This window comes from Fistularia commersonii, chromosome 17 (assembly GCF_037954325.1).
Source record: "Fistularia commersonii isolate RoL2024-O1a breed Wild chromosome 17, RoL_Fcom_v1.0, whole genome shotgun sequence".
NCBI classification, from domain to species: Eukaryota; Metazoa; Chordata; class Actinopteri; order Syngnathiformes; family Fistulariidae; genus Fistularia; species Fistularia commersonii.
The window spans coordinates 13385001-13410780 of record NC_141300.1 but is presented as its reverse complement, the minus strand read 5'-3'; the positions used below and the strand labels follow the sequence as shown (position 1 = coordinate 13410780).

Genomic DNA, 25780 nt, shown 5'->3' with positions numbered 1-25780 from the left:
GGACAGCAGAGCCCTTTCCTCACACTCCTCCAAGAGGGCTGAGTCAGAAAACCACTCCAGTATATAATGGGGGGGGGGGGGTGTCATGAGGTGTTCTTTGACGAATTTAACCTTTTTAAGAATTTTTACAACCATGATTATTTCCATCCGGGCCAAGGTCTGTAGGTGAGGAGGTGTGGACATGGTTTGAGCACATAATGGCCAGAGGAAGCCCAGACTCAAGGGGTAACACAGGGATGAAACAAATCCGTTATAGCGCAATGAGAGGCAGCAGGTCGTTCGGGGCAAACTAAAGGCCGCCTTTTGATCGGATCCCTTCTACGTTACAGATTTCCTTCTGACGATTCTTCCTGGGTGACCAGGGGCCTGGATGGCGCCGGGAGAAGAGCTGAAACCGGCTCCCCGTGCCAGCTGGAACAACAGCAAGGCCTCGCACTGATAAGGCCGTTCCTCGGTCGGTCGGTCGGAACAACGGTCCGGGCGCTTGGTGAGCCGCTTCGCCGGTCGGTTCGCAAACGGACCACAAGGCCAGGGGGTTCGCCGTGAAGGCAGCTGCTCGGTTTCTTTGCCGGGCGACCGTTTGACGGGCTGCTCTGAGTGGGTGGCTGGCTGGCTGGCTGTTTGGCTGCCTGGCCGCCCGGCCGGTTCGCTGGCCGGCTGCCTGCCTGGCAGCCCCGGCCGTGTCCCAAGCCAAGCCCCCGCACCCCAGCAGATCTTAATTGGGTTAAGTTTGTTCGCCGCAGATAACGCTCTGTCTTTCTTCGGAGAGTAAGGAGACAAAAAAATCGCCTGGCACTAATGATGCTCTTTAACGGGACTCTTTTCTTTTCACTTGGAGGGAAATTAGGAAGGAGGGGGAGTCCGGGCTCCCCTCAGAGGAAGATCATCTGGGGAGACGTGATGGTGGTGGGAGCCAAGTGCTCAATGAGAACGGAGAAGATGCGGAAAGAAAGGAAGAAAGGATGAAAGGAAGGGAAACTAATTCTGTCACACGTTTACTGTTCAACTGCTTTTCTTGGGTAGAATGCAGGAAGAACATGAGCAGAGTTTGACAGTAGCACAGTGGGAGTGGAGTACAAGTACAAGGTATGAGTCGATGAGTAGAGCACAATTATGGGTGTGTGAGTAGAGTATGAGTATAAAAGTACGAGTAGAGCACAAGTATAGGAGGATGAATCGAGTATGGGAGTATGAGCATGAGTAGAGTACAAGTATGGAAGTATGAATATGGGAGTACGAGTAGAATACAAGTATGGAAGTATGAGTATGGAAGTACGAGTAGAGTATGGAAGCATGAACATGGGAGTATGAGTAGAGTAGAAGTATGGAAGTATGAATAGAGTATGGAAGTATGAGTATGGAAGCATGAGTAATAAAGTATGAGCATGGAAGTATGAGTAGAGTAGAAGTATGGAAGTATGAGTAGAGTATGGAAGTATGAGCATGGGAGTATGAGTAGAGTAGAAGTATGGAAGTATGAGTAGAGTTTGGAAGTATGAGTATGGGAGTACAAGGAGGGCAGAATTATGGGTGTGTGAGTAGAGTATGAGTCGAGCACAAGTATAGGAGGATGAATAGAGTATGAGAGTATGAGCAGAGTACAAGTATGGAAGTATGAATATGGGAGTATGAGTAGAGCACAAGTACAAGGTATGAGTGTATGTGTAGATTATGAGTATGATACTATGAGTTTGAGTAGAGTGAGACAGTCTGAGTAGACTACAGGAAGGAGAGCATGAGTAAAGTAGAGTGTGAGAGACGACAGTAGGGTAGGAGTAGAATATGAGGGTATGCGTATGGGTATATGACTAAAGTATAATATGAGAGTGAGTAATGTACAGTAGAGTGGAGTATGAGTAGAATATGAGGGTATGAGTAGAGTATGAGAGAATAAATAGAGTATGAGAATGAGAATATGAGTAAAGTAGAGTACATGTATGAATGTAATGGGAATGTAGAATATGAGTAGAGTAGAGTAGGGTGGAGTATGAGGTTTGCAGTCACCAAGGGTACTCTAACCCTTGGTGTCTCCAATCCTGACCCTGAATGTTCCAGGAAGGAAATGGAATGTAAAAAACATGATTTCTCTCTGTCATGGAAATGTGAGGAGGCCTCAGAGGATTGTAGTATAAATCATGGAAGTGGAGTATAAATTATAGTATAAATCATAGGAGTGGAGTATGAATCATAGTACAATTCCTGGGAGTGGAATAGAAATTATAGTATCAATTCGTCACCGTGGTGTTCAAATAGTGACTATTATTTCCAGTCCTCTGTGGCCTGATGCTCCTCCTTCCAGTCTTCTTCTTCTCATCCTGTCTTCGGGATCCTCGCCTCGGCGGCTTCCACGTGTCCACTGAAGATCTCCCCCGAGGTACCCTCACCGAGTTTGTAATCCCAAAGCACGCAGGATCAGCGACACCCAACCTTCCTTCCCAGCCCCCAATCTTTCCAGCCATCCCTCCCTCCCGACCCCTGCGGCTCCTGCAGCTCCACGGCTCTCCCGATATCCGGGTGACAGAATCCTGGCTTCTGTCCCGTCATTTAAGTGTAATTTCCTTGACAAGAAGAGCACCGAGCGGAGGGCTGCCTCAGCTGCTGCCTCCCAGGTGTGCCGTGGTGAAGAAGGCAAAGCCGGGGGGATTATCAGCCCCCCGTTGTCCTCCCCCCTGCCGTCATCACATCCAAATATGCACATTTTACCTCAAAGTGGTTTTCACTCAGTCTTTGTTCAGACGCCTATTCAACATTTGAACCATCAACCTTACAGTTGAACCCCAAATAGTTGGAGGGCTGCATTTGGATCGGTCGCCTCCTATTTCCGAGTCAGTGCTGGGGTGCGTTTCTCCCTGCAGAGGCTCCGCACTATGGCCAGAACGTCTTTCCTCATAATACCCAGATGTTTTAAAGGAAGTATATCGACCGCTCAGCCTTTGTCAGACATATTAGTATCTTTAGCATCTTCATGTAGCAACAATGCTACAACGATTTCAATGTTCCTCTTCATATTTCATATCTTAGTTTGTATCCATGCAGCAAGCTGGTGTCTAGTTTTCAGACGATCATCATGCCGCACACACACACACACACACACACATATAGGGATACCATAAAAAAACACCCCCTTTCCCCCCCCAGTCGTGCACATTCATTTAGGACCTTTCCAGGCGGTGAATGCGGCCCGTACCTAGTGGAGAGAAGCCGAGCGACGGTGTGGCATTGCAGTATTTAAATCAGTTACCAGTCTAATTATTCCATGTAAAAATAGCCGATATCTGGGGCAAAAGCACAGAGACGGAACATTGTTGTCTGCTGAGGGGAGACCTAGTGGAGCTGGCGAGAGTTCAACGCACAAGACGAGGCAGGAGAGCGAGAGAGATGGGAAACAGGAAGGGAGAAAATGATAAAGGAAGATGGGGAGTGAATGTGCTTTAGGCTACATAAATATAACATGAACCCTGTTTGCAGGCAGGCGGGCGGGTGTTCCGGAGGCCTCTGTGGAAGGATGGCTGAGGTACGTCCTCACCTCAGGAACAACCATGGAGGGGATGAAAAAGGCCGAGCCGAGGACCAACGTGTGGAAAAATTAAAGCAAAATGCAATTAAACACATGTGTTTTAGTGGTGAAAGTGTGTGTGTTTGTGTGTGTGTGTGACCTGACGGGTTGTGCAATCGCGCCGCGTGAACGATGTCATCTCCTCGGAGAAGAGTGAGGTGATAAATGAAATTCCCTGCATTCTAAAGTGTGATGTCCGCTGCAATCGGAGGCGGACGCTCGTCCTCGGGCCAAAACAATAAGTAGATTTACGCGTTTCAAAAATATTTCATCATTATATGAATAATTCAGCTGTCTGCGGCGTTAGCCCTGTAAGCTTATCGTGATACTAGCTTGTAACACCGTCCAGCAGGCAGGCAGGCAGGCAGGCAGGCTGAGTGTCGTGCCATCAGCAAACATCCCAAGCACCTCCGCAGTGGTGCGGGCAGCAGATGCCCGGGCCCGGGGGCGTCGCCCTCCTCCGTTGCGCATCTGCTCGGCATGCTGCGGCCGCGGGATCCCGGCCCGCGCTGGATGGAGCTAAAATGTTGTTTTCTTCCCCCCTGCTCTTCATCGTGTTTCCTTCGCTTTCCGGCCCGGATGGTTCCTTTTTCGACGGTCGTCGCTGATCTCCAGGCGGGGGGGAGCAGGCTGGTCTGAGGGTTCCTCCACCCCGGATGAGTTATATAAAGAACGAATGAATGGATGACTGCTTAGCTTAGCTGAATTCTGACACACACACACACACACACACACAGATTTTCTCTGCAGACCTGGTAATCCTGTCCAGAATTCAGATGGTCCATATGGTCCAGGATCATCTCCCAGCCTCTGGAGGTTACCCTTGGATCTGATTCCTTCTCTCAGAGCTGCTGTTTCCCCACTATGTAAAGATCAGTCAGCAGCCATTAGAGCAGAATGGATTTGTTCTGATCAGATCTTTCCTCCTGGGACGCCTTCAGTCCATGAGACGCTGTGGAACCGCAGTTAGACATTGATCCTCTCACTCACACGTGACCATTCACTCATTCATTCATTGGTGTGGACAATGCGGGGTCTCAAGTGAAACTCCTGGATGTGTTTGCATTTCCTGTGCATCTTGTATTTGCAGGTGTATTTGCAGTCCCTATGTCCTCTATTGTAAGTCGCTTTGGATAAAAGCGTCTGCCAAATGCAATGTAATGTAATGTAATGTAATGTAATGTGTTTGGCTGTCGGAGGAACCCGGAGATACCCGAGGAACCCCAAGCAGACATATGGAGAACATGGAGACTCCACACAGAAAGGCCCCTGTGGGAATCCAACCAGGACCTTCTCTCTGCGAAGTGAAATATAAGACAAGCCTTGTCTTCATCAGAAACTGTCACACACACACACACACACACACACACACACAGACACACACAGATGTCTGGAGTTCTGTGCCCACCACCATGCCTACGTCTGCAGTAGAAGTTTCCATGAAAACCCTTTGCGTCTTATTCTCTCCTTGGTAATCTCCCCCGCTCCAAACCCTGTGCCTCTCAGGTGTGAAATCCCAAAGCCAAATCCGAACCAAATTCCAGGTCCTGGTCCAGACCCTGATCCAGGTTCTGGTCCTTGTCCCTGTCCCTGATGTCTCCTGGCCCGCTGCTACTTGGATGTTTTTCTTGCCTCGCTTGCACGCATGTGTGTGTGTGTGTGTGTGTGTGTGTGTGTGTGCGTGCATGCGCGCGTGTGAGGAAGTCAAATCCGCGCCGAGATGACAGAGGGTGTAATCGCAAGCTATGTGATTCAACAATACGACTCTTAGAAGCCTTTCAGGCTGGGGCCTGTCCTTGACCCTTAAGGAGCTTGTAATGTGGGCTCCCTTTTTTCCCACTCTTTGTATTTACCGGCTGAAACGAGGGCGGGGGGAGGGGGGTGAAGGGGAGGAAGGGGGGGGGGGGGTGGACCAACCACTGTGTGAGGGCTTTTGGCCCTCTATGCCAGCGGCAGTCACGTTGGGGGAGCGCGCACACACACACACACACACACACACACAGGTCTCCTGGTGTTCAATCATTTGATAGGGGGGGAATGGTGTGGGATGAAGGGGTGGGGGTGCAGACAAGAGCCCCCCATCTTCCAAAAGCCCAGTGTGTGTGTGTGTGTGTGTGTGGGGGGGGTGATCTTAAAGGCTGCTCTGTCTCTCCACAGGAGGACAGGGTGGGTTTGGGGGGGCAGGAGGCTCAATCTGCAGAGGGCAGTGGTCCTGCTGGTCAGCGCAGGGAGCTCCACTTTACCCAGTTATCCATGACAACCACAGAGAGCCAGGGAGGAGAGAGAAAGACAGACAGACAGGCGGGGGTGGGGGGGCAGGAGGAGGTCGGGGTGGGTGGGTGTTGGGGTGGGGTGTTGGGGTGGGGGGCATGGAAAAGCTCAGCTGCGGTCAGAGAGCACTCAGTTGGACCGGGGAGCGAAGAACAAAGCACCCAGTGATTTTCATTTTCCCCTCTTTGTCTGCTTTATATTGTCCACAGACGCGTCTCTCCCTTTCTGCTGGAAAGAAAGGGGCTTTGAGGGAGACGCCGCTCTCACACACACACACACACACACACACACACATATGTTCAATTACACTTTACGTGGAAGATGGTTTTCACTCCTCGCCAACAGGAAGTGAGATCAACCCCCCCCCACACACACACACACACCTGAGGGTCTTCACTTGTATTGCCACAGATGTGTGGTGAGTGACGTGCACGGCGTCTCAGTACTCAGATTACTTTTAGTCATGATGACTGCACAATTAGAAAGGGTTGCTTTAGGTTTGCAAAGGTAGTTGGTGTGAGAGAGGAGGATATGGAGAATAGGGTTAGATGGAGAGAGTTGATTTGCTGTGGCGACCCCTGAAAGGAAAAGCTGAAAGAAGAAGTACCTTTAGGTTTGCATAGATCTCCCAGCTGAATGACGACGTGCATGAACTTTGTGTCTGTGGGCTGGAACGTGCAGCGAGGTGTGTGTGTGTGTGTGAAAGTGTCTTCTAAAGAGATCACAAATCTTCCTCATCTGCAGAAGAGGTCGGTGATCCCTGTAAGCCGTCAGTCGCTACTTGTCTCACACAGTTGGAGAACCTCCACCCGGTGTAGAGCGAGCTCCTCGGGGGTGGAGGTGTGCTCCATGCAGGGCTATTCATCCAAACCCCCCCTCCACACACACACACACACACACACACGAACGACCACCGACACCCCTGGTTCCTCCTGTGTGTCCAGATGAATCCACAGGATGCATGTGTGTGTGAAGTTCTCAGTTCATACTTGGAAATGCAACGGGACCATATTCGTTAGTCACAAAAACAATGAGATCAGAAATAAATACAAAAAAAGGAAAGAATTAGAGAAAAATACAAAGTTCTGGTCGGAACCACAGCGATGCAGCGGACCAGGTGTGTCCGTGAAGGTGCTCCATGTTCAACGCTGGTCTGGTGGAACAAAATCTGACTGTTTTGAGGAGAAGCAGAAACATCTTGGAGGTCTGAGAGGTTGCAGGAGCAGCTCGGACATCCGGGAAGCCGCAGGACGAGCAGAAGCCTCGGATGTCTGAGAAGCTGCGGGACCCCAGGAGGTGTTCCTCCCGCAGCTCTCAGGCGGCTGCACCTCCGCAGCCTGATCCACCTCCACGTTTTCCCCTCCTCCTTCTCCCCTTTGCAGTTGCACCATCCTCCCACAGCTGGGCGCTGTTGCCTAACTCTTCCTCCATCTCCCTCCTCCTCCTCCTCCTCCTCCTCCTCCTCCTCCTCCTCCTCCTCCTCCTCCTCCTCCTCTCCGCACAGCCCAGCCCGCCTCTCTCTCCTGCCTCTCCGCCTCAGCCAACCCGGGCTGTGCCGAGCTGCTCCCTGCGGGATCAGAGCGCTCCCCCGCCGGGACCCTTCTCTCACATCCCCCTGCTGGGACGCGGCTACATTTCCAGCCAAGCTCTGCCTGCCTTGGCTTTATTATGTGTGTCTGCGCCGCAGCCCCGCCAGCAGAGGCAGGCAGAGGAGGAGGAAGAGGAGGAGGAGGAGGAGGAGGGAGCCTGGTAGCCAGAGTCAGGACAAAGAAAAAGCAGGGAGACAGAGGCTAGCGGAGGGTTAGAGACCGCCACAGACTCCGGGCTCCGCGCCGGGACGTTCACCGAATAACACCGGCCTTTGGCGCGGCGCACGCCGGTTGGAGACGCGCAGGGTGTGCGTGCGTGTGCGTGTGCGTGTGTGCGCGCACAACCGCAGCTAAGAGCTCGGCTCGGCTCCGGACGGCGGAGTGACACCGTCCCGATAAAGTAGACCCGCTCGGCGCGGAGGAAGTCCGGTCCGAGCCCGGCTGCGCTTCGGCCGCCGGTGTCCGCGTCTTTTTTTTTTTTTTTAATTTTATTTTTTTTTTTAAAAACAACAAAACACACACACTCACCGACCCGACACAACCGCCTCGCACACGCTCAGGTGTGTGTGTGTGTTTTTTTTTCTTTTTTTTTTCTTTCCCCCCCTTTCCTCTTCTGCGTGTACGCACACACCCGGTTCACCTGGAGGAAGTCGGCGTGTGCACCGGAAGCGACGCTTGGAGAGACGCTCCGACGTGCACGGCCGCAGCCGCGCACCGACCGGCGGGAGGAGGAGGAAGAAGAAGAAGAAGAAGAAGAAGAGGGGGGCGTCCGGAGCCGCGGAGCCTCCGCGCCGGCCGGTCCACCCGCAGCCGCCCGCAGACCCCCGCACCTCCGCCGGCTCGGAGAACCGGAGCTGCCGCATTGCAACAGGCGGGGAGGAAGAGGAGGAGAGCGGGCTGCGCCTCCCGCACGGCCGAAAACACGGAGCGGAGCTGAGAGGAGCCGCGATGTCGAGGAGGAAACAGGCCAAGCCGCGCAGCGTTAAAGGTAAGCCGCGGCTCCCGGAGCCCGCACGGTCGGAGCCCGCTCCGGGCCCCCCCGCCCCCGCCGCCTCCTCCTCCTCCCGGGGGCCCCCCCGCCGCCTCCTCCCGGGCTCCGCTCGCCGCTCTCCGGGTTAGTTTCTCAGGCGGGTCAAAGAGTCACCGGCTCCTCGCTCATCGATCCGGGCGCCTTCCTATCGATATTGGAAATCGATCTGCGAGGGTCCGCTGGATGCACTCGCAGGTCCCGCTTCCACTGAGGAACGTGGTTGTAATTAGACTCATTTGACCCCCACGCCCCACACACACACACACACTTTGAGAAAGTGTATTGTTGCGTGTTTTCTCACACACTTTTCAAAATAAAAGCTGCAAAACTAAATGTGGGAGTTTGTGTGTGCCCCCCCTCTCCTTCTAAAAGGAGGTTTCTCTGGTGGTTCTAAATGTCAGTCCCGCCGTGCACGGCTGAGCGGGCATCATGCAGGGAGGGGGAGGGGGCGCCCTGGCCTTGGCCTCCGTGTTTCCTTTATGGAACCCAGATGGGCGAAGGGATGGGCCGACCATGTGGTGGCCACCCCCTCCCCCATCTCCTCCACCCCGCTGACCCCCCCAGGCTTGTGGCTGTCCAGGAAGAGAGGCCGTCATGTTCTCCTGCAGGTTCTCCAGGAGGAGGAGGAGGTGGAGGGTGGGGGTGTTTTGGGCGTTTTTGCTTCTCTGAAGGAAGCTCAGAGACGGGACGGGACGGCCCGCTGTCGGTCGCCCTTCTCCGTGAAAGCCCTGCTCCAGGTGGCGGAGGTTGAAGTCGTAACGACGCTCGGCTGTGACAGGTGGGAGGGCTTGAACAGGACGGGGGTTTCTGAGATGAGGAACCAGGCTAGGAGAAAGCGGGTCCACCAGAACGACGACGACAACAAGCGTGTGAGGTCGCAGAGGTGAGAACCTCTTCCTCGCAGAAGGTCCCCGCTTGGATCCCCACAGGGGGCCTTTCGGCGTGGAGTCTCCATGTCCTCCATGTATCTGAGTGGGTTCCTCACAGTTCTCCGGGTTCCTCCCACAGTCCAAACACATGCAAGAGGTTCAGTGGAGACCCCGCATTGTCTATATGTTTCTCTGTGATGGAGGGGTCCAAAATGAACCCCACCTCTCGTCCAATCACGGCTGGGATAGGCTCCATCCCCCCCGACCCCGAGCGCAGGATGAGCGGTGGAGATGATGAATGGGTGAATGTTGGAAAAGGTGAAGATGTGGTAGCCTGGACTCAACTCCAGATGAAACGTCCAGTGTCTTCCTGGTCAACATGTGGCCTGGAGTCATTAGATCTATGAGCTCTTATTAAGACACACACACACACACACACACACGGAGCTGAACAGTGGCCACAGACTGTTAAACCCTGCAGACACACACACAGTGTAGTGTGAAAGTGTTGTCTGGGACCTCAAACATCTCCAGCTCAGGTTCTGAAAGTTCCTCAGCTGCACCTTCCACATTCTCCACCAAACTCTGACTTGCAGCAACAGCCTTGATTGTGCTTCAAACTCTTCTGTGATGAAGAGCTGGAATGTCAGTGTTGGAAGCAGTTTGTCACCTCATGGATCTCCTGCAGAAAACACACACCTGCATTTTGTCCGGCTGAGGTCGCTTCTCAAAAACTGGACCGAGAGTCCGGGGCCAGGGTTCGAGTCGGGTTTACCTGAAATGAGCGGGTGTGAGGAGAAATGTGAACGCGTGAACTTCCGTGGAGCTGGATGAGAAGCAAATGGTGGGTTGAGCTCCTCTTCGTCATGGCGGGGGAGCTGATGGAGCTCCCTGCTTGAGTCCACGCCTGGCAGAGGACAAATCCACCGCTGTGGACCAGCAGAGCTCCGTCATTGGCCTTTCGCTGTGTGTGTGTGTGTGTGTGTGTGTGTGTGTGTGTCTGTGTGTGTGTGCGCGTGCTCAGAGCTCACAAGATCTACCTTCTTGTTTTTGCTTTTGCACGCATGGCGAACCTGTTTGTGTGTGTGTGTGTGTGTGTGTGTATGTGTAAGTGCGTGTGCTCAGAGCTCACAAGATCTACCTTCTTGTTTTTGCGTTTGCACGCCTGGCGAACCTTTGTGTGTGTGTGTGTGTGTGTGTGTGTGTCGCCAAAGCAGTCTGGTCTCAGCAGCCTGGATAACCAGAGCTTAGCTTTAGTTAGGCAGCCAAGTGAAGCAAAGCTGTGTGTGTGTGTGTGTGTGTGTGTGTGTGTGTGTGTGTGTGTGTGTGTGTGTGTGTGTGTGTGTGTGTGTGTGTGTGTGTGTGTGTGTGTGTGTGTGTGTGTGTGCGCGCGCGCTCAGCTAAGGTAACACAGTCTTTGGAGTCCAGCTTGCATAAGCATGTGCGATGGTACATCTATGTGTGTTTATGTGTGTTTGTGTGTGTGTGTGTGTTTTGCTATCTCCCCCTCACACCTTGCCCCACTGACAGCTTGGCAAGACCTGACATTAGGGGAAGATGTAGAGGGGTGGAGGTGTGTGTGGGGTGTGTGTGTGTGTGTGGGGGGGGTTGGAGATGGCGGGCAAAGGGGGGCGGAGAGGCACTCGGGGGTATCGAGGGGCAGGTGAGCGGAAGGGGGGGCGCGATGGAGGCCAAAACGAGGTGAGCATCACCGGGGGGATTATCCGTGTTTCCATGTCCGCCCGTCCTTCACCTGCTCAGCCGACTCTGACCGGCCGCCGGGCGCGCCAAGCAATCTCAGAGAAGCGCCGTCTCCCGCCCGCGCCCCGGGTTCAGGGCGGCGAGACCGGTTTTTGTTGATTTCACAGGTGACAGGTTTCTGGAGGAGAACCGATTGGCCGGCCGTGACTCCTCCACTCCTCCGTCTGTTAACCTCACATCCGCCTGTGGTGGCGGCGGCGGCGGGAAGGGGGGGGGGGACGCCTGGCTCCGGGAGAACTTTGGTGGATTCTAGTCGGCGTTTCTCCTCTTGGTGCGACCTCTCAGAGCAGGTTAGAAGAAGAAGCTGAGTTAGACACATGTGGTTCCTCTGCTGCGTCTGGACGTCTCTGCCGGTTCTGGGTTGTTCCGGCGGCGTCCCTCAGGGTCAGGTCTCGGCGTCACGCAGTCGGCCCCTCATGTTTGACACCAGCGGTTCAAATCCAGATTTAGGGCAGGCCGAATATTGTGCTGTAATCCGGTGAAACGGCCCGCCGGCGTCCAGGAAACCGAGCCGCGGCGGTGGATTATTCACCCTGGCGGTGATTAAGCGCTCATTAGCGCTGGCTAATTGCGGCCCCGTTAATTGAACTCGGACGAACGGCGTGCCGTCGGAGGCACGTGATAGGAGGAGGAGGAGGGAGACGAGAGCTTCCCTCTTATCAAAATATTATTTCAGCGGATTAATCTGTTTTTAATGTGTGTCTTTAGCGAGGCGAGACAGCGAGAATCTCCTGTCTGCCTCGGCAGCCTCTCCATCCCTCCCTCCCTCCCGCTCCCTCCCTCTCTCCTCTCAGCTCTCGGCCCCCTGAGTCTCTCATGCATTATGTAGTGATGATTATTACTTAATTACACATTAATAAATCCGCTTCATTTGCAGGACATTAAACGGGAGCGGAGTGCCTGTGACAGGGAGGTGGAGGGTGGAGGAGAGGGGTTTTGCTTTTAGTGTGCGTTCTGGTTTGTTTAGAGCGTTGTTTAAAGTGAGTGCAGCCAAATGAGCCGTTTGACGAAGAGGCAGAGGGAGCTCCTCCGAGCTAATGTCATCATTTCCACTCCATCTCCTCCTTTCTCCGAGTTTCCCTCGCTGCCCCTCTCTCTCTCTCTCTCTCTCCTCCTCCTCTCCACAACCTGTTCACATCACAGTTATCCACGGAGGTGAAATCTGCCCGTCTCCTCTTAAACTGTCGACGGCGGCTCCTTCCGCTCCCGTGGCCCCGTCCTCGCTGCGGGAACTTTTTGCAGAACATTTGCAGGAACGAGGCTGTTTCTGGTGCGTTGGCACAGCGGAGGAACCGCTGGTTTCTTCAGCTTCTAGAACCCTCCTGGCGCCTCCTCCGAGGCGAGGTCTTTTTTACGCTTTCACGGGAACTCGTGTGACGTGCACGTCGGTTGTATGTCTCCGTGTGGGATGAGCGGGAGGACGGCTGCATGTCTGTACGTGCCGTTTGGAGGATTTTTGTCTGGAAATAACGTGCGAATGACAGAGTGAAAGGTTGTTTCTCTCTCACGTGTGAATGAGAGGGTGAGTGCTTGTATGTTTCTATAAGAAGCCCTTTGACTGGGCGGTCCGGGGTGAGCCCCGCCTCTCGTCCAATGACGGCCCTTCTTCTTGACACGCATGAAGTCAGGGTTCTCTGACTTGTACTGGACTGACAGGGGAATCCAGAAGACATGAAATGAACAAATTAATAATAACAGAGTGCAAATTAGACGAAAACCGCACTGTTAAATTAAACGGCAAACATCAATACTTATGAACATATTATTCTTAACATTTCCGATGCAGATCTGTCTTATTTCGTTGTCAGTTTTAACTCTTCCGACATCTTGTCGTCACGATCCGGGCTGTTTCCCTCCTCCGACCGGCGGCCATATTGGATTGTTCCCGACGACCCGGATGTGTCGTTATTTTTCCGGCGAACGGAGGAGTTCGCCGCGCGGCGTCGACTCGACTGGAGGGTGAAGACGCCCGTGTTCACCGCCACCCGCCGCGTCTTTGCAAACGTACCTTTTCAGAATCAGTCGGACCGGGTTCTTTTGGACTCGGAGCCTTCAAGTGTGCGCTAATCTGGTTCTAATTGAATGTAGATCAATGCGAGTCCCGTTTGGTACAATGCAAAGTGCTGCTGGGTTCCGACAATCACCAATTACATTAGCTTGTTTTGTTCCATTAAAAAAATGAAAACTCAAATCCATTCCCCGCTGGGCAGTCAATGGAATTCCTAACAAAGCTCTCAGAAAGCCATTTAATGGTTCAGCAGGCCTTTATGCGGCGCCAACACAACCTTTCAGCTCAGTGCGACTGTACGGACAACAACACAAACAAAGCGCAGGACGAAAATGGCGAGCGTGAGTAGGAACAGAGTCATGTGACGCTCTGCAGGGTTTTTTCAGCATGAAACCAGAGGAGTCCGCTTTCTGAGAAACATCTGAAAATGTCTGCTCTCAGCCAGAGGAGGAGAAAGAGCCGCCGCTAATGGGAGAGGCAGATGTGAGGATGAAGGTAGAGGAAGACAGGAAAAGCATAGAGTGGAGGAAGGAGATGGAGATGAACTGTCCCGAGCTTGATGCTCGACGCTTCGTTCGTTCATTCGTTCATCATCCTGGGGGGGGGCGCAGCCTATCCCAGCCGTGGTCGGATCCATCGCGGGGACTCGTCTCGACACACGAGCGTTCACCCTGTCATTTACACAAACGCGTGGGGATGATTCGTGCGTCCACGAGCTCTTGGAAAATAGGATGCCATGCTGGGGTCAACTCTTCTGCAAAAGTCCTCAGCAGAAAAGCAGATTTCATTTGTGGCCTCATGGACGAGCGTCCTCTTATCAATCCAGTGTCCCCGGGAGCAGATCCGATACAGATGAACGGAGCTCCTGCCTCCGACCGCTGACCTCCATTCCTTCGGGTGCCTTGTGGATGCTTCTGAAATGACTTAAAATGTAGTTTATAGTAGACCAAATTATACAGTTCTTTATGAAAGCGCAATCGTAAGCACATCCGCCATAACGTAGCAGAGGGTCGTGTTCTCCCCCGTGTCTGCGTAGGTTCTCCGGGTTCCTCCCACGGTCCAAACACATGCAGGAGGTTCATTGGAGACTCTATATTGTCCAGATGTCTGTAGGAGGGGGTGAATGGTCTCCATATGTGTCCGTGTGATGGACCGGAGACCTGTAACGGTGGATCCAGGTGATCTTGGTATAGACAACGAATTGATCTGGGATTTGTTTTGGGATGAGTATCAATGGCTTCTTTGGCGTGATCATCTTATAAAAAGTAGCTACACGTCTTTTTCTCTGGCCACGTTCCTGCCGGGCGGGGCCTGGACCCAAACTCCCTCTGGGATAGGAAACCCTCACACTCGTAACAGTTAGAAACCAGATTTACAGACGTGCTCTCAGACGTCTGGAACGGGGTGTGTCCTTCGAAGAAGCACCGGTGACACGTCATAGGGTTCCTACAATAATCACACTCGCGAGTCAAATCCTTGACAACTGCAGCATCTGAAGACCCATCTGGATACTGGCTGCATTTAGAAGATTTGAGAAGATAGACGATTCAAATCACGCAGTTTATACTGCTTTCCTGTGTGTGTGTGTGTGTGTGTGTGTGTGTGTGTGTGTGTGTGACACCAAGGCTTCAATGACTGGAGGTATGGCATTGCTGCTCTTTGGCTACCCTTGTTCATCAGCCACAAATTCTCCCACACACACACACACACACACACACACACACACACACACACACACACACACACACACACACACACACACACACTTGCGCTGTCAATCCACTCCCAGCCTGGCGAGACAGTATCCGCCCACTGTCAGTCCCAGAGGACATGGACCCTTCCATGTTTCCCGTGTGCGTGTGTGTGTGTGTGTGTGTGTATGTGTGTGTGTGTGTTGAGTTATTAACTATTCCTTGCGTCTCCGATGAAGACGTCTTGACTTGCAGTGAATGCTATAATTAGTAACTAATTAATCAGTTAACTACTTAATTACTTAGCCATTTCTCACGTGTTCTTGTTAAACCTTTAAATATGATGACCCTCAACGCTCAGGAGCTGCAAAGAAGATTGATCTGCTGTGAAGGTCCCCCTCCCTTGACCGGACCGGAGCAGAACCGGTGTGTGTGTCTGTGAACGTCTGAAGGGTCATCTCAGTGCCTTCTGATTTTTGTGAATAATAATTGCGCCACCCGTCGATCCGAAGTTCTCCTTTTCTGCGCCGCCTCCGACTTCGGAGAACAATTCCAAGTGTTCCCTGCAGAACCACAAAATCCCAATGTACCACCCTTTGCCCTGGCAATGGCAGTATATTTGACCTTTGACCCAGCCTCAGAACGTATTGCCATTTAGCGCCGCTGCCGTGCACGTGTGCAACCAGCATCACACATCTGAGTGTCAGCAAGCGTTGTCTGGAGTCACCAGAGGACAGAGTTTGGTTTCAGTTTATTCCAACACTGGCGATATGAGATCTATATTCCGTCTTTGTGTAGTTTGTCTAGTTGTCTCTCAAACCTTCTGCACCTCTGGCAGCCCCGCACGGTGCCCAGACCCGGCTGAGGCGTCCCGTCCTCGGCGGCGGAGGCGCGATCACGACGACGTGCTCCTTTTTCTGATCGGACACTTTTGCAGGGTCTTTGTAGCGAAACCCACTTTCGACGGATGCTGCGGCCACCAGTTGGGTTTTTTTTAAACTCCTTTTCATTCACCTCCCGGTCAAAAACCAAGTGATTCTCCCTGTGGAGATGGAGAGAGAGAGAGAGATGAGGAGAGAGGGAGGGACTGGATGCACTCAAACCTTGGCCAAAAAGACTGTCATTGATGCAATTATTTTGCATTAAATACCTGAAAATGTATTTCAAATTCCCACATTTCTGTATATCTTCTTCTATTAAAATACGGAAAATGGTGGTAGAAAGCATCAGGGATCTGTTCTGGGCCCCTGCTTGTTCGCTCTGGTGGCGATCAAGAGGAAGTTAGACAGGGATCTCCACGTATCTGGTTCGGTGACGCTGAGGAGAAGATGCGAGGCTGAGCTGGAGGCGGCAGAGATGGAGATGTGGAGGTTCCTCTTTGGGGAATGGAGAGGATCAGGAGATAAAGTCACACTGAGATGGTTTGGACATGGACAGAGGAGGGATGGAGAAGATCTGGGCTGAAGGATGCTGAGGTTGGAGGAGGTCTAGAGGAAGATGTGAAAGGAGGTGTATGGATGGAGGGGGAGAGGACAGGAAGTGAGATGGTGTGAGAGGCGAGGGTTTTCGATGGAGGCAGCTGATTGGATGTGTAGACCTCTGAAGCCCAGTGAAGAAGAAGAAGGTCGCAGGAGGACGCTGAGGTCAGGCTCGAACTGCAGCTCCTCCTGCTTCACGAACGGACCGCAGATGCGGGACCTGTCCAGCTGTTCCAGATCTCAATTTTCACGTCCAGCCTGAAGTTGCGTCCCGAGGCCTCGAGGTGATTGCCGTGCGTGACGAGGCGCGTGACGAACAAACGCGCCGCCACGTTCCGACCCCTCGACCCCTCGACCCCCCGACCCCCCCCAGGCCCCTCGGGTGGATCCTCTTTGGGATTCCCGGGAGCATGACGGGGGGAGTTAATCTGTCTGCCAGCAATGCGGCATGACGCAAAGCTATTTATTACCCCCCTTCCTCTCCTTCCTCCTCCTCGCTTCCTCTCCTCCTGTAAAGCCTAATCAAGTTTGTATCAAGCTAAATAATGCCAAAGCGTGAAATTGGTGTCTTCAGTTAAAGGCGCTCCCCAGTCTGTACGACAAGAGGAGGCAATTATGCACCCAAGCTCCAGCCTTCTGTGTGTGTGCATGTATGCCTGTGTGTGTGTGTGTGTGTGTGTGTGTGTGTGTGTGCGCGTGTGCGTGCATGATGTCTCCAATACCTCACGGTTGGACTGGTCTCCACAGTTTGTCAATGCGTTTGAGTCGAGGTCTTTGATTGTTAAATTTGATTCGACCTGTGTGTGTGTGTGTGTGTGTGTGTGTGTGTGTGCTTCAGGCAGCACGGCGGTGCAGTGGTTAGCACTGCGGATTCTCAGCAAGCAGGTCCCTGGTTGGATTCCAGGTTCCTCCCACAATCCAAACACAAGCAGGAGGTTCATTGAAACTCTGTATTGTCCAGATGTGTGTATAGTTGTATGTCTCTACAGGACTGTCTAAGAAAATTTGAATATTTTGATAAAATTCTTTATCTTCTGCAACGCAATTAAAAAAAACAAAAATTACTTTTTTATGATATTCTAATATTTTGTGATAGGATTTTTGAGTTTTCTTAAGATGTAAGCCATAATCAGCAATATTAAAATAATAAAAGGCTTGCAATATTTCAGTTGATTTGTAATAAAATCCAGAATGTATGACATTTTTTTTTTTTGTAATTGCATTACAGAAGATAAAGAATTTTATCACAATATTCTAATTTTCTGAGACAGTCCTGTATATGTGTCCCTGTGATTGGTCCAGAGTGCACCCTTCCTCCCGGCCAATCATAGCAGGGATAAGCTCCGCCCCCTTGTGAGTGCAGGATAAGCGTTGCAGATAATGAGAGAATAGATGGGGGAACTTCTATTCCAGCGTTTCCCGGACCTTTCCCCCCAGAGTCAATGTCCTCCAGGAGAATTGTCCTCTCTTCCCCCCTCCTTATCTCCTCCCTTCGCCTCAACCCCCCTTTTTTTGCCGCTTTCTCTGCGACTGAGACAAACAAATGTGGCACGAGAGGCTGGTTGGCCTCCTGCTGCGCCGCTCGGCCTTTATATATGTGCAGAGCGAGATGATTACATTTTCACTGATTCAAGAGAGGAAAGTAAACATCTTTAATCATGTAGGTTTATTTAGCCAGGCTGGAGTTGGGGAATACCGAACACTCAGAGAAACAAAGAACGTTGGGATAGGATAGGATGAGACGGCACGGCGGCCTCCGTCGGAGCATAACTCACCTCACCTCACCTCACCTCACCTTACGTACGGCCGGAGCGGAGAGGTCGAGGTCGAGGTCTGGAAGGGCGAAGGGAAAATCCACCAGAGAGCATCAGGGTCCAGCGGGCCGTGTCTGCAGCAGAACGTGGCCACGTTACCGGGGAACCGGAGCACGGAGAAATCATAATATGTGAATTTTGCACGGATCACACACTTCAATGAACATCTGAGCGCGTGCGGTGGAGCTCCGTTGTGTTCGATGGCAAAGCTTCAGAGCGGACTGGTGCGTCCACGCTTTCGGAACTGGGTCGTCATCAAAGTCCGGAGGACTTCTTGGAAGCCGAGCTGACGTAGATTTGATGAACTGACTCGGAGACCCCACCATAACACTCCGAAGGAGTGGAGGACACATGGAGGAGGAACATCTGGAAATGTTCAGACGTTCATGTGATGTGAAGTTTGGAGAAGGTTTGAACATTTGGTGTCAGGTTCATCACGTGGAGTGAGGAGGTCTCACCTTGGAGTAGCGCTTTCACCCCCTCGCCTTGTGTTCCCTGAGGATCTGGTGCACGTATGAGTGGGAATGAATGGTCGTGGGTCTCCACGGTGAGTGAACGAGAAGGTGAATGTTTGTAGGTCTACGACAGGGGTGTCCAAACTTTTTGCAAAGAGGGACATATTTGGTGAGGGGAAAATGTGTGAGGGCCAACATTCAACCGGACATTCTTTGAACCATTAACATTAGATGACAACTCAACTATTTCATAACATTATTCATTGCGATTGGCATTCTTTTCATGGCTTAACACAGAACACAAATCTAAAGTTTTTACTGTGTCTGTCATATTTGAATACCACATAAAATGAGGAAAAAGTCCGTCTGGAATAAAATCAAACCTACATATGTCCATTTGAAACATTACATTTTATTGACTATTAAATGCTCTCTTTGAACTTCTAAATTCAAAACATGTGAACAGGAAAATAACTCTAACAGTGATATCATTCAGAAGTACAAACCATCTGAATCCTTGTATTACTCCTTATCAAAAAGGGGAAATGCAGTCTTTTTCATTATTTCAATTTTAGACAGATCAGATTAAAATGCGAAACAGAAAAATGCGCTGCCGCACCCAATTAGATTTTATTATCGATTTTATGGCAGGGGCTGCGGGCCGGGGGAAATTTGAACACGGGCTGGATTTGGCCCGCGGGCCGGACTTTGGACATGCCTGGTCTACGAGATTTTTGAAGGAGAGGATGAATGGTTTCTATCCGGCCCAATGACAGCCGGGACAGGCTCCAGCCTAGATAGTGGCGGTATGGATGTATGAATGAATGAATTAGTAACCCTTTTATCATTCCTATTCCTATTCCTAACTGGAGTAGAAAATATCGGATTGGACTCGAGGGTCACGCCAACTTCCTGCTGTCAGCAGGTGGCGCTCTGCAGAGAGATTTCACCCGCTTGATGAAACGCTTTCTCGTGTTTGTGATGAAAAGTTATTCCGGGGGAGAACGCGAAGGTTTTAAAGAGGGGTGGAGAAATGATGAAGGGGTGAAAAAGGAAAAAAAAACAAAAAAAAAAACAGAGAAGGGGCAACGATGCTTGTCCGTCAGGCTTTGTGGCGCCGCTTCTCTCCACCATCCATCTAAGCCCTCTGCTACCTCTGTCCCTCTGCACACACAAACAAAAGCATGTATGCACACACACACAGCATCCCAAACCTCAGCCTGGTGTATCTGGCCAGTGGCTGGGATGTGTGTGTGTGTGTGTGTGTGTGTGTGTGTGTGTGTGTGTGTTTATGTATTTTAAGGCTGTTTTGTTCCGAATGCAGGCAGGCAGAGAGAGCAGTTTTAGTGCTGATAAAAGTATTTGGTTAATCAGCTTCTGGCCCCGTCCCCCGACTCAAAGTGTTTGTTTGTGCACAAGTGTACACATGTGTGTATGCGTGTGTGTGTGTGTGTGTGTGTGTGTGTGTGTGTGTGACACAGGCCATTGAAGTTGGGGAGGGTCCCGGGGGGCGGGCTGGGGATGGAGATTGGCATCAGCTCGCTGCCAGTAGAGTCACAAAGTCGTTCCTGGGGGACGGGAAGGGCGGCCAATGAGAGACTGTGTCTGCAGCCACAGGGGTGCCGCGGGTCGGGGGGGCGGCGGGGGGGGCCCAGGAAGTGGGTTGAAAAGGGGAAGTAACGAGGGGGGAGGGAGACAGTAAGGGAGGAGATGGAAAAGAAAGTGTTTTAGGATGAGCGAGAGAGAGAGAGATGACAATTACCCTCTTGACTCTTGTCCAGCAGCGGTTGTCAATCAGCCGTCCCTCCGGGGGAAACCGCAGGCCGATCATTGGTTCCTCCGACTCGCGTCCCGCCCCTCCGCTCTGCCCGGGCTGTCGCGCCATTGGCTGCGGCCGCCTGCCCGTCACGCGGACCCGGGAACGGCGGCCCGGCGGTGGCCCTGGGAATACGCGGCCCTGATAGCGTGCGTGTTGTTTGGCAGGAACAAGACAAAGAGTCTCCTCGCCGAGGTTAAGGCTGCTTCCACGGGACGCACCCAGACAAAGGAAACGGGGGGGGGATGAAGAGCGAGAACCGGGGAAGAACGGAGGTGCCGAGGGAGGTGTGGAAGATAGAGATGTGACAGGGGCCCGGAGGAGGGGAGGGATGGAGGGACAATGAAGAAGCAGGGAAAATAAAAGGGTTGACAGAGAGAGAGATAGAGGAACAAAGCAGGAGCAGAGATCCAGGAGACGGCGGGAGGAGGGAAGGGAACGAGGAAAGGCAGCGACGACCAGGAAACGGGGCACGGCGGTGTGTGTGTGTGTGTGTGTGTGTGTGTGAACCAGAAATATTTATGACAGACCCCGGACCGGCCAATCACAGGGCCTGGTATAGAAACCCCTCACCCTGGAATTCACATCTCGAATGGAGACGAACAACCGTCTCCCTTGGTCTGAATGAGAGGGCTGCATGTCTCCATCGCCGCACCTGTGATGGATCCAGGGCGAGAAGCTCCGCCCCCTCCTCGCGCCCCGAAGCGAAGATGAACGAGTGACGCCGTCGTGAATTGATGAGAAGCCCGGCCCGATCAGAGGGAAGGGCCCGGGACCAGAACATCCAGAAATGTTCTCCTCCCAGGGGCTCTGGCTCAAATGGGTCTCGACAAAGATAGACCAGAAGAATCACACGCGCACAAATACATCCGCGCTACCTATCTCCTCTATTTGGATGTATCCATGTGTCGGCGTCCCGAGTAATCCTTCCCACACACACACACATTCTTCTGGGAACCCCTGGTGTGCTCAGGGTTCATCGTAACGGTGTGTGTGTCTCAGAGGGGGATGGAGGGAGGATATGGGAGTCTAAATAAAGCTATGTGGGTTCGGCTAATGAAACACACTGTATTCCCCGGAGCCTCATCAGGACGGAGGAGCTTCCATCCGATGTGGAACCACCAGCGCATGGACGCCTCTCTGCTCGCTGGAGCTCCTCGTAACCGTCGCAAGAGCCGTTTTGGCGCAATTAGATCTTTTTTTTTTTTTTTTTCCCCATCCTATTCGTAGGTAGATCTCGCACTTGGTTCCTCCTCCCGGTGAATCCGCCCCAGGTTCTCGACTCCCGCAGATGCAGAATCCTCGCTCACTCTGGTGTCAGAAGGTTTTGGCGTGTCCAGAAGAAGAAGTGTATCGCCGTGTTTGCTTGTGTTGTGTCTGGAGGTCTTCTCCGCTGGATCTGTTCAAACAGATTTATTAGCGGTCTACATCTAGTCCTCAGGACCAGCCTTTAAATTCTCAGACCAGAACCAAATGCTGGAATTCGGCCTCAGGATTCTGGATTCCTCTGGATTATTTTTTCATTAGTTGTGTGTGTTTGTGATCTTTTAGTCCAAATGTCTGCAGGAAGAGCAAAAGTGACTCTCCCACTTTGGAGATCCCACAGGAGAAGGGAGTTTTGATGAGATCGGTGTCAAGAGCTCAAAGAAAAAGCGACACTGATGTTGTGGAGATGTCAGGTCCTCCATCAGTGCACTAGCTTGGCTCTGCTTCTAGTTACACCAGAGGGTCTGGACGTTCCTACAGATGCTTCTCTTTCATGATCCACCGGCCCGGAGATAACATTTAAAGCAAGGATTGGGTTACGAAACATCTTCTGAACGTCAGGGTTATAATGGCTACGTGCACATGCGGTATCTCCCGTCTGCTCTTCACAGGGATTATCTGCTCGCTCTCTTAAGCCTGACATTTTCCTTCAAGGAAGGCGAGGAATGTTCCTAGGTTTTTCTTGGATGGCGACAGCTACCTTTGGACAGGAAAGCTCTCAGAACTCTCCAACTCCAATTTCATTCCAGGAAGTCGCCTCCTCCAGGGGGAACTCTTAACATTCCCACAGGCGGCGAGGAACCAAGGCAGGGGGCGGCGTGACGTGCACCTTAAGCTACGACCTCCAAAACAAGAAGAGGAAGATGAAGTGGAGATCATGGAGGTGGAAGCTGCTATCAGATGGTTGCAGTGTTTTGATCCATGAAGAACCCCGTCAGCCGTTAGCTATTCACTTATATTAGGCCAAAATGTAGATGTTCCTGAAAACCCTCTGAGGTGAGCTCAGGCTTCTCTTGGGGGCGACGTAGCGCTGGAGGTAGAAAAATAGAGCTATCGTCTTCAGAACCGAACATTCCCGGCTCCTCCAAGTGTGTCCAAGTGTTGTCGAACCCCGAACTGCTCCCCTGGCGCTGGTGGACGGCGGCCTGCTGCTCGTGGTTCATCCACGATAGGTTCATTGCAGAGAACCAATTTCCCCACAGGGATCAATAAAGGATAAATTATTATTTCGTCCCAAGAAATCATCCGACCGGTGAACAGGTTCGCTTTTAAAATTGCCTCTCTGCAAGGAGTACCTGCTAATGGGCGGGGCTGCAAGGTTTCTAGGAGCTCCTCACCTTCACCGCTTTGCCGTCCTTCATCCGCTTGAAGCTCGGCGTTCCAGGGTTGTTTGTGGCCGAGAACCGGAGAGGCTGAGATCCTCCTCCGCTCGGGTATTTTCACAGGAACCCTTCTCAGATTTATAACTTCTTGTTTTCACGGGACCTGATAATTGGCCTTGGAGCCGAGGAGGACGTCGGGTGGGAAGCTGGAGGAGACATGAAGAGTTGGAGGGATGTCGGGGGGGCTGAGCGAGTGTGAGGTGAAGGATTACGCAGGAAACTCCATTGTGTGACGGTGAGCAACTTCCTGTTTGTGTGCCAGCAGCACTTCCCTCCTTCCTGTCGTACCCAGGAAGTCAGACGCACATTCCAGCGCCGTCCAGCTGTTTGTGTGTGTGTGTGTGTGTGTGTGTGTACGCTCCCCCGACAGTGGTTTCATGGTCATACCTTCAAGCGTGTATTTAAAAATCGAATAAAACCAACGCCGTGATTTCCAAACATTCATGAACGTCCAGTTGGAACCCCAGAGAGCCGAAGAACCGGCTGTGGTCTGGAGATGGAGCTGAGGTCCATCTCCACCTTGATGTTCTTGCATGGACCTGGAGCTTCTGACACCAAACACTGAACACACACTTTCTCTCTCTCTCTCTCTCTCCTGGTCCTCAGCTGTGGAAGAAGGCGAGTCTTCGGAGTGCAGAGGGACCTGGGATGAATCAACTGTCCAGACCGGTTAGTGAACACACACACACACACACACACACACACAGACAGACACACTGATAGATCTCCTCCAGCAGAAATGGCTAAAATGTTGATCTCCCCCGACTCGGTCCGTGATATAAATTCCATGTGGTTTTTTGAAGGCCTCGCCGAGGGGCTGGGGAGGACGTGGGCGGAGGGCGGACGGGGGGATCGCTGCAACTTATCAGGAATGAGAGAGAAAATGTGGAAAGACTCTCAGGAGTGAAGCCGAGTGGAAAGAGAGATGACAAAGGGTGAGCTGGGAGAGAAACCGGAGGAGGTGGGGTGGAGAGAGAGGATTGCGTCTTCTTCTTCTCCTCCTCCTCCTCTCCAAGGTGTGGTGTCATCCAGGGAGGAAGTATGAGAGATCTTCCCTTTTTTTTTTTTTTTTTTGTTCCCCGATCTGTATTCCATCCCCATGCGGAGGCTTGGATCCTCCTTTTTTGTCACATCGGAGAAAAAGCAGAAACCCGCCGCCCGCTCGAACATCAGGTCTCCTCAGGTCTGAGACCAGAGGTCCATCCGCTGCTCCGGCAAACTCATCTGAATCTTTGCGGGCAGAAACAAAAACCCCGGCGCCTTTCCTTCATTTCACCCGACCTGGCAACCGGGTCGGAACGATTGCTGCTCCTGCAGCTCCGGACCGGCAAAAAAAAACAAAAAAAAAAAAAAAAAAACAAAAGCTCCGGACCGTCATGGCTGCCACGAGTCCTGTGTGTGTGTGTGTGTTCAGACGGAGGTCACGTCCGGATGCTTCTGTGAACTCAGTGTGTGTGTGTGTGTGTGTGTGTGTGCCAGCTGTGGCCCTGTTTGTAGCCTGCGAGGTCAGAGTGGGTCCCTCCGCCTGGATCCCGGCAGGGAAAGGAGATCCTGCTGAACGCGGCAAACACGCCGCCGTCTCCGCCCGACCCTCCTTCATCTCTGCGGGGGAACGAGGGATGGGAGCCCGCGACCCTTCGGGTGTGTGTGATGCGCCGAGGCCTTCATCTCGTGCCGTCTCCTCCGGGGGGGGGGGGGGGGCTGTGTTTTTACCTGTGTGTGTGTGTGTGTGTTACGGGGGTGCTGACGGAGGTCCTGGGTGGCTCGCTAGAAATGCTGCGTGCGTCAGCTCCTGCAGGAAGTTAGAATCCCATGGCACACACACACAAACACACATGCACCTCCATGATAGCGTGCTTCACCTCCCATAAAAACACACTTCACCCAACCCCTCTCACGAGCAGCCGTTCCCTGATTCTGTTTCTCCTCCTGCCTGTCCACATCTCGTGCGTGTGTGTATGTGTGTGTGTGTCTCGAGGGGGTAGGAAAAAAAAGGCCAGACCTCGGCTCAGATAGGATGCCAAAGATCTCGATGGGTTTCAGAGTTGGAGGTGGAGGAGTGACGGAGAGGCTGTAGGAGTCTGTGATTCACCCGTTCATTGGTTCCCTGCTTCTTTCAGCTCTCGGGCCAAAGGTCCCTGAACGCCTCGTGTGTCGTTTCCCCCTCCTGATCTGTGTGGCGCCAGGGGGGAAACAGTCTGACATTTCCAAGGATGGAAAAGGAGTATTCGGGAGTGATGGAGCCGCACATAGTCTTCTCCCCTGGTCTGACAGTGCACTCAGCAAACACATGCCCATACACACACACACACACAGACACAGACACACACACACAGAGTCGCGTGCAAAGGGAGCCAGTGAGTCATCATGGAAAATGATCGTCACGTCCCTGTGCTGATGGCGAGGAACTCAGACCCACTGTGTTATTGTTTATTCAAAGCTTAAACACATATATATATGTGTGTGTGTGTGTGTGTGTGTGTTGACCCCTGAACTCTGTGCTCTCACAGTGCATTCAAAGGTCATGACAAACATCAGGATTCTCAGCTCAGCTCGGTGTACACCTGAACTCACTGTGAACATTTATTTCGCCATAACACCAACCGTGATGTGTGTGTGCGCGTGTGTGTGTGTGTTCATGTTTACGCCAGCGTAAAGGCCAACCAGCGAAGGAGGTCAAGACGTGTGTGAGAGGAGGTGGGAGAATAAAAGACCCGATTAACGGCACTTACGCTGCCCTCCCGGTGCTCTATGACGGTCGGGGCAGGAAAAACAGGACACTGGCCCTTCACTC

At 52.3% G+C, this 25780-nt stretch overlaps 1 protein-coding gene across 4 annotated transcripts in view; it reads left to right on the top strand.

Moving 5' to 3' along the window:
* The first annotated feature begins 7880 nt into the window (after window positions 1-7880).
* Window positions 7881-25780, top strand: part of znf423 (zinc finger protein 423) — a 112864-nt gene continuing 94964 nt past the window's right edge. For 2 of the 4 annotated variants that reach the window (XM_086163751.1, XM_086163749.1), the window contains exons 1-2: window positions 7881-8404; window positions 23593-23655. In XM_086163751.1, coding sequence (XP_086019877.1) covers window positions 8365-8404; window positions 23593-23655 — 103 coding nt within the window. In that variant the 5' untranslated portion in view covers window positions 7881-8364. The remainder of the gene's footprint in view (window positions 8405-23592; window positions 23656-25780) is intronic. The other 2 variants (XM_086163752.1, XM_086163750.1) reach the window with 1 other exon arrangement.